The 15,085-nt window shown below is 39.5% G+C and overlaps 1 protein-coding gene across 1 annotated transcript; it reads left to right on the top strand.

Annotated features, from left to right (window-relative positions):
* Positions 1–5,172: 5,172 nt before the first annotated feature.
* Positions 5,173–12,544, top strand: IL12B (interleukin 12B). Its single transcript, XM_010173437.2, has 6 exons — positions 5,173–5,254; positions 7,128–7,409; positions 8,547–8,664; positions 9,682–9,875; positions 10,881–11,026; positions 12,391–12,544. Exons 1-6 carry the CDS (start codon positions 5,173–5,175, stop codon positions 12,514–12,516), a joined length of 948 nt encoding a protein of 315 aa, XP_010171739.1. The 3' UTR covers positions 12,517–12,544.
* Positions 12,545–15,085: the final 2,541 nt, after the last annotated feature.

Genomic DNA, 15,085 nt, shown 5'->3' with positions numbered 1-15,085 from the left:
TGAAAATGTGGATTGATTTATTTATATTAATCATTAACTATTCATGTTTCAGGACTGAGCAGGCATTGAAACACTACCATCAGATTGGGCAGATGTTTAAGCTATGCATTAGTAGCATTACAGTCAAAAAAGAAAAGCCATAATAAGTGGTTGACATAAGCAAACAGACAAGCTAAGATGGGTTGAGAAGGAACTAGGGAACATGTGTGTAAAGTTACTCGTGCCCATATTTATCTGCTCAGTGACTGAATGCAGCTCTCAAGTTTTCCTGGCCATTGCTGGCTTGCTGTTAAAGTTGTGTGTTATCACAGGAGTTTTAGAACTGGTCTTAAATGGGAACAAAGTGTTGCCTAACCCTGATTCAGCCTGAGCTCTTTCTCATTTGTGAAAGGAGAGCTGCCCCAAGTACTTCTCAGAGGCTGCAATTGGAACAGGCTGAGACAACCAGGGGAAAGGGATGCCATTGTGCACTGAGGCTTCCCCCCTGCTCTCATTACAAGGTTTCCCCTGGGAGGAGAAGCAGCTGAATGGGAATATGGTGCACAGCCCAGCCTCCTTCTGATGTGCATTTCAGAGGTAGTCAGGGACCAGGATCAGGAGGAAACAGTTTTGTCACCCAGGACAGTTTGAATTCCTTTCACTTGCCTGTGCCCCAGCTGCTTCTGCCACATCTTTCTCAACATGCACACGCTTTCTCAGACTGCCATTTTCTCATTCTGAACAGTGAAACAACAACAGCAGAAGTGCCAGTGTCTGCAGGGTCCACCTTTGGCAAAATGGCCTGGATAACAACAGCTGTTAAGATAGGAGTGGGAATATAAACAGGGTATCTGAATGGAGGACCCAACACTACCTGAGAAGACATTTGTCCCAAATGATCATGTAAGAGAGGAAAAGAATCATCAGCCAGTTGCAAAGACGTTACGTGTGCTTGTAACTCACACATCCTTCCAATGTATGTGTGTAAAACCACATGCATGTGTGGGAGGGGGAGATTAGAGCTTTTTGGGATAAGTGGAGGGTAGGCATATATAGACATTAATATTTTGGAAGTACTCAGTCTTGTCTGTTGTATTATTGATACGGATCTCAAATTAATAGGTCACTGGTTGTTGGTCAATTCTGTGTCATGAATAAATCAATAAACCACTTTGATCCAGATTCACTATACAGTATGTGAAGGCAGTGGCTTTCTCTGTGACAAAGCTGCCATTTCAAACCTGCATCAGAAAGCCACACTCACAGCCTGCAGCCCACTCACTCTGCCCTTGCCCAGCTCTGGCTGTGAGCTCTAGCGGAGGAAAGTCTGGGGCTGATGTTTGAGTAACAGGTTTGGTACGCTGGACTCAGCAGGGAAGTTGTTGGGCCCACCTGAGATTGCAGTGCTCTAGTTTTGTGTTTTGTCAGATGGGAGGGAGTTAAAGCTCAGTTGCCAAAGGTATATGTGCTCCTGCTCAAGCAGTGTTTCTCTGAAGAGGATGGCTAGGAGAGAAAAAGGTTCCACTGGTAATACTGTACATTTGCGTAAAGCTTTCAGCACAGTTAATCCAGAGCCCTGAAACTACCCGCCTTCAAATCAGAGCATGCCACCCGCACTGCTGCTGTGACTCCCAGATCTGTGACAATAAACAGGAGCCCCATGCACAGGGAACCGCTGGGGTTCATAATAAGTGTGTCTCACTGTTAATTTGGGTTGGTTTCCCTTTTGTTTTATGTTCTTGCCATATTTGGGGACACAAAATATGCAACATATTGCAGATGGTTGTGTTGTTTCATCTGTGTGAAGGATTTCTGAAAGACCATTGACTGTAGCAGAAGGGACAGTCACCATCTTTTCATTGCTGTATTACTACATCCTAGCTGTGATCTCCGGGCTGTGGGAATACTCCTGTCACTAGAAAGCACACAGGATAGAGTTGTATCTCTTTCTGAATTCCTAAAGCATGTCAGGATGAATTTCAAACCTTTTTTTTTTTTTTTTTCTTTTACAAGCAATGTCTTTTTTCTTGCTTATAATGTTTCAGTTATCTTATTCAGGTTTGGAACAGGGCTAGAAGAACAACTCAGTTTTGCTTTGCCTGACAAATTAAGAGAGTTGTTTTCTACTTCACAAATAATTTAAAAATCAATAGAAATTTTTTCCTCATTTTCAAAGTATCTGTTATGTATGAGCTTCTCTTATGCTTGAGTACAGGTCTAAAAGGAACATCAGTTTATAAAGAAAAAACAATGGGTTATATTTAAAAGATAAAATAATGTGACAAACTCAGTGTTTCATCTGATCCAGAACTAACTGTTTATTTTGGTTGACCTAAATCTCAATTTTTAGTATAAATACTATTCTAAAACAACAAGTAAAAATTAATTTTCCCTTAGCTCTACTTCTGATTGATGTGGTAGCTGGGATTTTATTTAATGTAATTCTCTCTTTCATGTTTACCAGGTAGAAATAGATTTATTTAACTTTCTCTTTCTGTCTTTATAATACATTTCCCATCAGATAGTTTTGGAAGTTTATTTAGTCTCTATTTACTCTTCCTCAGATGATGAACAGGCAGTATGAGAGAGACAGAAAATCAGGCAGGAAAGGAAATGCCTCTGGCATACCATAAAGGTCATTGTAACAATCTCATAATCTCATTTCCTCTTTAAAGTTTACCTGGGAGTCCCAAACTTTTTTTTTTTGCTTTAGCTCTGCCACTATGTAAAAAAGGAACTCAAGCCACGTGTTGCAATTCTGTGGTATTGCGGTGAAATGGAGCATCCCTTTCCTTTCAGAGTTTACAAGTATTTATAAGGGAGCCAGCACTTTGCTTCCTTCAGATCACAGAACCTGCCTGGCAACTTCAGCTAACAGGCATCACAGGAAAAGGTGAGAATTCCTTTCCTCTCTAATACTGGGGCAACACAAGTCTGCTACCAGCTGCTTCAGATAAAACTAATGAGAACTTGAAATTATTAATTTAAAAGGGTAGTTAAATAGTTGTTGTGATATTTTTTTCAGAACAGTATTTATATGCTTATGTGTGTGTGTATATATATATATTTATATACACATAGTGTATATACTTATATAGCTCATAGAATTGTTGCCTAGCTAACAGAATAGTGAATGTTATAAGGTAATACTTTTTTGTATCTTATCAGTATTCACGTTGCTGGGGTGTGTGTATCGACAAATATGTATTTATGGTCAGAGCATTCTCTGTTTTTAAAAAAATGCAATGCCATTGACTTGGCTCTGCCTTGAGCTGGGCTGATCCAGGTGATGTCCAGAGTTCCTTTCTTACATAAATCATTCTGTGATTCTCAGTGAAAGAATCTGCACTGATTTACAGCAACTTATGCTCCAGACCACAGGGAACATATGGTGTTGGTACACTCTCCTCATCTATGAAGTGCTCGGGCAATTTAATGAATTAATGATATCCAGAAACTGAGTTTATTTCTGCTTAATTTTTCAATAAAATTTTGAGAAGGGGAGGGTGGTGGTGGTGTTTTCCTTCCATCTCAAAGATTGATTAATTTTTCATAGAAATTGGGATTTTTTCATCAAAAACATGAATCGTGAAGCTTCTCCCTAAAACCAGGAGAAACTATTCTGTTTTCAAGGTTTCAGTTTTGATGAATGGTTGAAACAGGAAAGATATGGAAACTTTTCTGTTTTCAAGGTTTCAATTGTGATAAAAGGTTGATACAGAAAAGAAGACATGTTTTACACCCTTCTCCTCTGAGTTTTAGTTGGTATTTCAGATATTGTTTTTATGAAGCAGTGATGAATGCAATGGTACAATGAAAGAAATTAGCATCTTCCAGAAAGTTGCAAAATGTATTTTTCTTTCACAAACTACAGACAATCCTGCCTGCCATAGAAAATCATCAGGAGCTAACAATGTTTGCCTTTTTTATTGGAGCAATATACTGCTGATAGGCTGCCTGATAGTATCTCGCTTTTCACTGAGGCTCGTGCCTCTCTCTGAGTACAGATCCAATGTGAACTGCATCCTCTCCTGAATACTCTCTCCAGATCATATACTTGTAGCTTCTGGTCCTGTTAATAGTTGTGCTGTGCGGTGTACAAAACCAGATGGCACACTTTCTTGGCATTGGTCCAGAGACAGCTGACTTCTGATCACGATTAAGGACTGCTAATAATAGCAAGAGCTGCCAGTGAATAACAGATTTGGTGAACGTAGAAATACACACATACTCTTCCCCCATAAACCCAAATGGAAATGTTTCATAGCACCTGAGAAGAAATCAGGATGGCTACTCCCCTTTCACTGAAAAAGACTGGTTTTGGGAGGGAAAAAACCCAAACCACTTAATTTTGTGTTTTTTCATGTGCATTCAGACTCCCACTGTAGTTAGAATAGACTTTGAAAGATATATTCACCAACCTCTTTTTCTATGTCATAGTCCCATTCATTTAGCTTAATCTCCACTTTAAAAGGTCTGAAAGTGTATCTAAACAACTCTTGTTAAATTTTTTTATGTACCTGGTGGTTACTACAATATTTGGCAAATATATATGCAACCTCAGGTGGATGATAGAACTAGTACCAGTCAGGTAAGTGTCAGTACTGATGCCAGCTCTACACTGCATTATTGGCTGCTGTCACTCGTTCACAAGAGCGATGGTGAAGACTACAGTCCAGCTAAACACTTCAGCAGGTCCTTCATTTTATTTGCAACCCTTTGTTTTAACAAGACTACTGACATGCTTAAACCAAGGAATATACTTACAAGCTTTGTACGACTGGAATTTAATGTCTGTTGATCCTTTAGTCCAATGCCTTATTCACACAACTAGCCTCACCGACATCAGCAGGACTTTTCTTACATGAGAAGTATTTAACTGAGGGACCTGATAATGCTTCTGAGCTCCTGACCATGTAAGACCTACACACACAACAATTTCCTTTAAGTTCTGTGGTCTTCTCAAATCTGATTTATGGTGTGAATAACAAGCAGATCAAAATCTTGGCTTGAGCTCCAGTACAAACCTGATATTCATTTTTTATGTAGTCCAAGAGTTCTTAGAATGGGAGGATGTTTCTTAGTTCACTAGAATGGACTCTGTCTTCTTATTATCCTGTCCAGCACTGAGCTTGATTTCAGTACAGACTCAACAGTCCTCAGTGAAGTTTAGTATTTTTTTTTTCCTTACAGATGTCTCACCTACTATGTGCCTTACTTTCATTATTCTCCTTTGCTGCCGTTCTGGAAGCGCAGTGGAAACTGAAGGAAAATGGTAAGCAGCCTTCACTTACTGAGACCTACAGCTGACTGTAGGACACAAGGGTATTTCAGAGTTATACTTGTGTCCACAAACACAGAATTTATCTATAGTATCTTAGGCCAAGGTTCTTCCTATTTGTTTTTGAATAACTAGCCAACTAATTGGTATTAATGGAAGAAATATTAATATTTTGCATTAGAAACTGTCTTATTTACTATTCTCCGATCTCTTGTTTCAAGTTTCAGTCATGCAATCTGGAAGCAGAAACAGTATCTTGTGACTTAGTTAACAGCCCACAAACAAATGAGTGAAGAATTAATTGTCAAAAATAATATTTCACAGTAAAAACTAAAACCTAGAAATAGTTTATTCAGCTTTTCTGGTAAATAACTTAAATGCAAATACATTTGTAAAAATACAATAGTAATAAACAAACAAATCTTCTGAATAACTTACCAGAAAATTGGGCTAAATTCAGATAATTATGACCTTAATTGACATGAGAAAAGCATTCTCAATCTGATTGTGTTTTATTTGTAAAAAGTAATTCAGTTACTTTTCCCCATTTATTTACATTAAAATAATATTTATCCTGTGGGTTTCCTGGGCAATACCATGTTGCTGAAATCTGCAAATACGTTTAGCAGCATTGAGAATAACCTTTGTGTTTGAAGTCTGTAAGATTTACCTTGCCTGTGCTCCAAATATCCATAAGCAGTTTGGTAAGCTTCCAAGCTTCCTAGAGTTGGGTGTTTTCTGCCATTTTAGATTCAGTGCTTAATATGTATTTCTTAGTGTTTCTTCTTTGTGGTAAAATCTTAAAGCTCTCATTGTGATAGTTAAATGCTCTGGTGAAAAGGTCTTAGAGCTCACTGGAACTCTAATTTCCTGAGCTGAGTGCTTGCTGTGGTGTAGGCACAGTAAGAAACAAATTTTTGCCACTTCTCTGAGGGCACTGAACTTTGTTGGGGAGCATGTGACAGCAGTAGTATGTCTGAGGAATGACAGTTAAATTTTAGAACTGTTGCCACACAGAAGCGTAGGTGAAGTTCTTCAGCCAATCAGAGAAAAGAAACAGGAGAAGATAATGCTTCTGTAATGGAATTGTTCCAAGTTATTTTGTTATGTGGTCTGTCTTCTAATTTGGAAAGACCAGCAGAGCACTTCAGAATTACAAGGTGGCATTTAGGAGACCATATCTCCCTGTTGCAGTCCACTTAGCTCTACTGTAGCTCAGCAATCCTCCATCTCTTAGTAATTGCTCCACTGGGACCAGGGTGATAGGAATACAGGTTGTTCCCTGCAGAAAAAGTAAAATAGCATCAGCTACAGGAAAATGCAAGCCACTTACTCAGAGCTCCCCTCCTACCCATTGCTCACTCACAGACCCTTGACACGGGAGAGGGCAAAGTGTCCACCGTAGCAAAGCACTGTAGTATGGAGGGGTTTTACATGCCATTCTGCGAGCGAAGGGCACAGGCCACATGCAGGAGGAATACCCAGGCTCAGTGTGTTCTGGCATCCTCACCTTTAAAACAACGGTGCCTGCCTACTTCCCACAGTTATGGACCACTATAAGATTGTCGGGGAACATGGAAAGAAAATAACTTCTTCCATTAAAATACCATTCCTATTGATCAGCAGGTTCTAGATAGGCTGTAAAATTCTAAGTCAAATCTCTTCTTGTAGTAAAGATTTCCAGGTGTTGGTGAGGTCTTGGGCAAGAAAGCCAGAGATTTGTTTCCTGGAGAGTAGAGCTGAAAAAAGGGGCTCAGTTCAGTCTTAGACTCATAGAAACATAGAATGGTTAGGGTTGGAAGGGACCTTAAAGATCATCCAGTGACATACGAGTAGCTGCTAACATGTCTTTCTCTGCAATATGCAGTGTACGTCATAGAATCAGAGTGGAATGATGAGACACCAGCTAAAAGAGTGAAGCTCACCTGTAACACCTCTGATGAAGCACTGTCAGTTTACTGGAAAAAGGGCACTGAACTGAGAGGAACTGGAAAGACTCTGATTGCCGAAGTGAAAGAATTCCCAGATGCTGGCAACTACACCTGTCTGACAGCTAATACCCATGAAATCATCAGCTATGATTTCTTCCTCATTACTAAAATAGATTCCAATGGGCAAATGATAAGGTCAATTCTGAAAAGCTTTAAAGGTATGGTCGTAAGATCTTGCTCAGCTTTGTGCAATGGAGCTTTGTGAGGACCAGAGAGAGCTCTCTGGAGAAATGCATGAGAAATATCCACTTTAAAATGGGTCCTCTTAAATGGCTTTACTGATGGTGAAAGGCAAATGATTACTTTTGTGGGTGTGTATATCGTGCAACTGATGAGCAACCTAGGAGTTGGTTGCCATGGGATTAATTTAGGACTCTCTAGACCTATAGGATGGAGTGATGGTAGAAATTACCAGATACAGGATAAAATCAATACTACACCACTGCTTTTCTGGTGGGGGAGCAATTGACTTGCTTTGCCTCCATCTCGCAGACCCAGCACTCAGGAGTGGGTTTGCAAAACCAGGGATACCTGATATGACAGGACCAGGGACTGACCTAGATTTTAAGGGCTATCATTTGGGCTTCTCCACTCACAATTAACCCACAGGGACAAGCCTGTGATGTTTTGTATTCTCTGCATGAACCACACTCATCTGTGTCTCATACTGCAGCACCTCACTGTAGTGCCAAGAACTTAGAAATTTCCAAGGCTTTTTCCCTGGTTCCTGGACCCACATAGCAGATGCAGTAGGCTGGTCTGCCAGTCAGCTACATCCAGGGTAGAATAGAGAGTTGCTGAGAGTCTGCAGTACTGGGCACCACAAACAAAACACATGCCTACACTGAGGCCTCGTTCACTTCCCATGAAGTGCCCCAGTGTGTGAAGATGTGAGATTATCCACGGTGTGCGCTCTCGTGCTCAGAATAACAAATACAATGGTTTGCCAACAGAATAGCTGCAATAATTCTTTGTGAAAGGAGCAATGGATTTGTCTGTATAAACCTCTTACTGACATCTGCCTGCAATAGCGTGGGGATGCTCTAGCTCCTGTCAATATCTACACAGATGTGGTTAATGTGGTGCCATGTAAACCAGCCTTCAGCCGCTAGCAGTGGTTATATGGCTTTTTAAATACAGGTGGCTGCCCAAGGGGCAGTATTAGACTGGGTCTACTTATGTCCCCACCACCTGCCAAAGTAGATGGGAGTCTGGTGAATTACTGTTTTCGCCCTGCTTTGACCATTTTGGTAAAAAGAGTAAATAAATCATGTTTTCTTTCTTTTTCCATCTAGAGCCAAACAGAACATTTTTAAAATGTGAGGCAAAGAATTACTCTGGAATTTTCATATGTTCATGGATGACAGAAAATGAGAGTCCAAATGTGAAGTTCACAATCAGAAGCCTAAAAGGGTAAAAGCTTGTACTTTCCTTAACAACCTCATAGTAAGGCTAGAACAGCCCTTTGTGTTACTCTGTGTAGGAGATCCTGGATTTTAGGCTATTGAGGACATCTAGAAGGCAAGGAATCCCAGTTCCAGAGTCTGAACATCTGCAAAATGTTTTGAGCCATCACTGGGAATAATTTAACTAATAAGGGCATGGAAGTTGCTCAGAAATTAATAAAGACTTGAAAATGGAACAATCCCCACTGGACCGTTACAGCTGCTAGAGTACAGCCACAGAATAACTTAGGCAATAGCAAAAACAGTTCATGCAGGGGAGAGAGAGGAAGTTGAGCCAAAAGCAGAAACAATCTTGGGTGTCTTCACAGCAGATCCAGTGGAATTAAGGGAGTGGGAGGCTGCACCCACTGCAAAAGCCACATGTCCACTGACAAGTCTCTGTTGAGGAACACTGCAGAAACCTGCGAGGGAAATATGTGAGGGAAACCTTGTGGGGATTTCCTACCTCCCACTACTCTTGGGGGTTTCTCCAAAACATGGAGTGCTTGAGCAAAGGTCATTTTAGTTTGTTAAAGAAGAAATAACTGTGAAGTGTTTTATTTTGCTGAATGCAAAATTAGAACCAGATTCACGTAGTACTTTATAGATGGCTTTTGTTATTTATTTCCCCAATGGCTACATTTTAACTTGCCCTTGTTTCTTCCAGCAAGGTTTTGGAAAGGGCTAAGGAGCAAAGGAAGATACCAGAACTTGTCATGGGACAGTGTTGTAAAAAGAAATGAAATATCCTGGTTTAGGTTCAAACACTAATTCCTTCTGCTAGTGCAGGGGGGCTTTTGTGATTTAATATTAACATGTAATATACAGCACTGAAAAGTAAGAACTCCCATTGAACTGTTTGTGCAGCTGTTGTAGCTGTAAAATTATACAGGCAACAGCAAAACATTACCTTACAAACTACATGTTATCATTGTGGCAACAAGTTCTCAGAACAAAACAGTACTTTTCTCTGTTCTCTATTCAGCTCTCAAGGAGACATAACCTGCAGCAGCCCTGTAGCTCACACTGATAAGTCAGTGACTCAATACACAGTCCAGTGCCAGAAAGAAAATTACTGTCCATTTGCTGAAGAGCACCAGCCAACTGAGATGTTCCTGGAGGTCATTGATGAAGTGGAATATGAGAACTACACTAGCAGCTTCTTCATCAGAGATATCAGTGAGTAGCCCAGGAACCAAGATTAATTATTAGCTTTATTCTTCCTGCTGCTAATGGAACTAACAACGATAGCTGATCAAACCAAGCTTGGGAATCCCTGCCCTATTCTACTGTAAATCTGTATCAAGCCCCAGTTACAGGAACAGGGGAACACAAATCATAGCAGCAGTCCGGAAGAGAATGAGGAAGTGAAGAAGTAACATCTCGCTAGCTTGTGACCTCCAACCCTCTCACCCCCACATCCCCCAGAAGTTTCTGTGGCCTTCTCTATTAGATGGACATGTTTTGGAAAGGGTATGTGGGAAAAATCAGAGAATAACCAATAACCCAGCAGGCTATTCTCTGAGAACTGCAGATTAACTCAGATAACTGTTAACACTGTGTATGCTTCCCTCCTGATCCATTCTTACAGATGGGCATCCTGGGCAGGTTAACAGAAACTGACAGGAAGTCAGAGGATCAGTTGTGACCATGATGCCACAGGGCACAAAAAAATTAAAAAAGCATCCTAAAAAAAAGATATTTTGTTAAATGCCTTCACAGCCAGCAGGGGCTGAAGATATTCCTCTGTGTCCAACACAGCCCTCTGCAACCCTCCAGGAAAAAAAAGAAAAAAAGAAAAGAAAAAAAGAAAAAAAGAAAAAAAGAAAAAAGAAAAAAAAAAAAAAAAAAAAAAAAAAAAAAAAAAAAAAAGAAAAAAAAAAGAAAAATAGAAAAAAAGAAAAAAAAAGAAAAAAGAAAAAAAAAGAAAAAAAAAGAAAAAGGAAAAAAGAAAAAAAAAGAAAAAAGAAAAAAGAAAAAAAAAAAAAGGGCCTTATTCAGAGAGTGGGAGTGTTCTTAATTTTCCATGAGAAGCATACAAGGCCATTCTTACACATCACACCTGCTCCTCTCTTAATCTCTTAATCCCAAAGCTGCTTCCTATAGGACTATCAACATTAGTACACCAACATCTGATACTATGCTGCTAATGTGAATTAATTCCTTCTACATTTTCTCTTGCAGTAAAACCTGACCCACCCCAATGTCAGTATGTGGCCACAAATGGAACAGTGACTTGGACATATCCCAGAACATGGAGCACACCAAAGTCCTACTTCCCTTTGACTTTCAGGGTCAAAGTTGAAAGTACAAAGAAACGTAAAAGCCAGGTAGAGATACAACATTTGAAACATGATTTTCTTGCTTGAACAGACACTATAAATAATATGAGTTTAGTATGCAAGAATTGTGGACTACAATTTAAAAAAAAAAAAAAAAAAGGGTGCTAAAACCCAAATATGGCAAGATTCTGTCTTGGCAGAAAAAGACCTCCTTCCCAGTTCTATGAGCAGTAAGATGCAAACAACGCAGTCTGGAGTGGATGGAACACTGATGTAACTGGGGAGATAAAATTGTGCCCAGCATTGCATAGCTATGCTAGCGTGAGAAAAGTATTTAGTAATTCATTAGTAGGCTGTGTGGGTCCTAATGTGGGAAAATCCCAGTTTCCAAATCAAGACATGTAGGATCTGTTGCACTGATTTCCTTGTATGTTGTTTGTACCTGGGTAGCTCAGACTTTCTATATAGGTGAATTGGCAAGTAAGGAATCAATGACTCATTTGATAGCATTTCTGTGGAGACTGGCAAAGACTAAGAACTGGAAAGTGAGTGGCAAAGACTACAGTCTTTGCCACTCACTTTCCAGTTCTTAGTTAATTGTTAACTAAACACTGCTACTCTGTATTAGCTTTAGATCACTGGTTTTGCTTCCTTTGCTAATGCTCATGGATAAACTAAATGGTACACAACAGTAGTATGGCAATTTGCCTAGGTTGGCAAAGAAATCAACAGCAGAACTAGAAAGAAATACACAAACTAGTTGACCACAGTGCAGGTCCTTAACTGCAGTGCTGCTCTTCCTTGGTCCAGCAATCAGAAAAGTAAACAAATGCAATGATCATTCGTTTGTCGACTGACTAAACCAAAGACACTAGAGGATCTTTTTCTATGTGAAAAAAATAAGCAAGACTGTACCAGCAGATGGGGCCATTCCCCTGGTGCTGGCTCCTCGATTTTAGTAGGGCTGACTTGTACAGTCCCTTAGGTAGAGAAACTGGCCAGTCTACAGAGCACTTCTTGTATCGGCCACAAGTCCTCAGTGGAAATTTCGATGATACTGCAAAGCAGCAACTTCTGTCTTTTAGGGTTTCCATTCTGGGAGAAGAAGAAAAAGAGAAAAACCCAGATAAACAAATAAATTCTCTGTTTTAATGACTGTTTCAGTTTGGGGTTTGGATCACATTACAGCACTAACTTCAGTGGAAAGTGAGCTTTTTAGTTTGTTTCTGCTGAGGCTCAAGTTCTCACAAGTCCTCATGACTTTGGTATCTGTGGGTGAAGATTGGTGCCACTGAAACAACAGACTACCAGTGGGTTTCTGAGTTACACGTGCTTGTTGCAATGTCTGGCATCTTATTGTGTGTTCTGCTTGACCTTTACAATCTGCTGATGGAGCTGTGCCCTGTTCATAGGTCTATGATGCTGATGAGCAGTCTATTCAGATTCCAATGACGGGGCTAAAAGACAAGATCTCTGTGCAGGCCAGGGATCGCTATTACAACTCATCCTGGAGTGAGTGGTCTTCACTTTGCAGGTAAGACTTAAAGAACCTTCTACTGGAGGAACAAGGATGATTCCTTACCTAGGAGCATAAGGAGTCTATGAACCTCCTCTGCTTCTCATTTATTTCACATTTCCGCATAACTATTTTTGTCTACTGAACATTTTTTCATTAAATATATGTAAGAGAATAAACATGCAAATGTATTGGGCTATCTAAATGATGATTGTCTTAAAAAAAATAATTGAGGAAATAATCAGAATCAATTTAAATCAGAGAGGAAACAATGGATGTAGGTTCATGAACATGGGTAGGATTCTACCTAACTAGGCGATTATAAAATACTCTTTAAGAAATATATGAATATTTGGCCATTGATAGTGTAACCCATGCTGATTTTTATCCTTTCTGTTCACTGATAGCTTATGAAGCAATGTTGAGAACCCAAATACAGTAGACAATCAATATACAGCCAAGTTTTACCATTAAAATGAGAAAGGGAGTGAGAGAGAGAGAGAAGATATTTGTTATTAGAAAGAAAAACTATTAGCAGCTTCCGGTAGTCCTAGGAATGGCTGTTTTCTTATTCTATGATTTGATTATCATTCTCTGACAGGATTAAATTACTCTCAGCCTAGCTTTCCAGGTCAGAACATATTTCTAAATATGGAAACAGTCTTCTTCAGATCAACACAAAAAAAAAATTATGCAGATTTTTTAAATCTTCTTCCTCTCTTCTTTTTTGTAATTTTGGGGTGGGTTTTTTTCAATTAGATGTAGATGCAAATCTCTCTGACCTCCAAGTTTCCTGAGTCACACTGTTGAAAAGTTATAAACTTGTAGCCTTGTTGAAACACTTGAAATGGGATCACACTGCTCCATGCATCCGGTCTTCATTGGTACAGTGGCATTTACAGATACCAGTGGGAACTGAAGGAAATTTTCAAGAGGGCTGTAGCCAGACAGGTGCCTAACTCTCATCAGCTGAAGCTGAATCCCTGATCCCCAGCTGACACTGGAACTTCTGAGCCTTGCATTATGTGGTCTGGAGTCCTTTAGAGAAATTGAGTGGTGGTGTTTCACTAGATGGCTCAGACCAGCAAAGCTTTATTGAAAAATGGACTAAAAATCTAGGTCTCAGTAAAATAAAGATAAGGCTTATGTAAATTTTGTTTCTCTTATTTTACAGTAACCAGTAAGAGATTCCAGGAGAATGGCACAATGCTCCTAAAGAAAGCAAAGAATGAATTACCACAAGAACATAAGCATAATTAGAACAAAGATCTGCATTTGAGATTACTAAAACGCTATAACATATCTTTTTTGTAATAGATTAATACGGTCCTCATTTTGGCAGCTCTTTTAAATTCCCCAGGTTTGAGTAACACCTTTGGCATACATCATGTTATATTAACATGTATAGTATTTTGATACATTGCTGTCATCTATTACTATAGGTTCTGCATATTATTGTATTGCATTTATTTATTTACTTATTTATTTACTTGTTATGAATTGCAATGTCAGATGATGGCAGTTGCTATTCAAACTGTTGCATGTGTTAACTTATTTTCAAAAGTAACTTATTGAAAGAACTGGTTTATTATTCCATTATTTATTTATTTGTTTGCTTGTTTATTTGTTTGTTTATTTATTTATTTATTTTATTTATTTTGTTGAAATGTATCAGCACAGAAAGTGTGGCTGCATGAGGCAGCTATGTATCATGTATTAGGGCCATCCTCATCTTCCAACCCGATGGCAGATGTTTTAGCAAAAGAATGAATTGCAAGTTCAGACTCCAAGAAATGTTAGCTGCTGCATTTTGTCAGCTGTGTGTTTACATCATGTTGATGCCCAGCTGGTGAACACTGAAAATGGTTGTTGCGTGAGGGAGCAACCACTCCCAAAGCCCTACACCTGCAGCTGCAAACAAGCTGCAGTAGAAGCAATGGGAGTGCTGGCGTGGAGGCAGCTTTGAGGTGATGTGGTTGAGAGTGCTGCTGCCACCTCTCATGAACATGAAAGGAAATGGGAGCCAGTAGTTGAATATTATACCTCCTAAACAAAACTCCCTTTCTTTCATAGTTGTGATCATTAGAGGCCCTTTATTCCATATCTCTTCCAGTGGAGTTTTCGGAAAATAAAATTGATTCAGATCCGCTGTGCCACAGGCAGAACCACAGGGCACAAGTAGTCAGGAATCTGCAGCTGCAACCAAGGCAGCTTAAATGATTTAGAACCTTAACTGCAGTGTATCTGATATTTCAGAGAGCGACTGCTAACTGGTTTTATATGTGGATGTTAAGCATCTAATTAAAGTTAGGGGTTTAGAATACAGGTTTTTATAGTTCATTTTGAAAGTATTTTCCTAGTGCTGCAAGATGTGCTAGGTGTCTTTACAGAACCTTAGGAAAAAAACCTCAGGTCCTAGTTCTGAACTGCTTACAGTGTAAGTGCCCAGGTCTGGAAAAAAGCAGAAGCATGTGTTGAAGCCTGTACATTTTTGTCAAACCACCTAAGTCCTGGCTTTCAGGAGGGCAAAATGCACTGAAATATCTTTGAGGATTTAGGCCTTAATCCCTGATACAGAGTCACTGAAATGA

The sequence above is a fragment of the Antrostomus carolinensis genome, unplaced genomic scaffold (assembly GCF_000700745.2).
Source record: "Antrostomus carolinensis isolate BGI_N321 unplaced genomic scaffold, ASM70074v2 scaffold8978, whole genome shotgun sequence".
NCBI classification, from domain to species: domain Eukaryota; kingdom Metazoa; phylum Chordata; class Aves; order Caprimulgiformes; family Caprimulgidae; genus Antrostomus; species Antrostomus carolinensis.
Note: the sequence above shows the minus strand (reverse complement) of the source record. Positions and strands in the feature narration are given on the sequence as shown.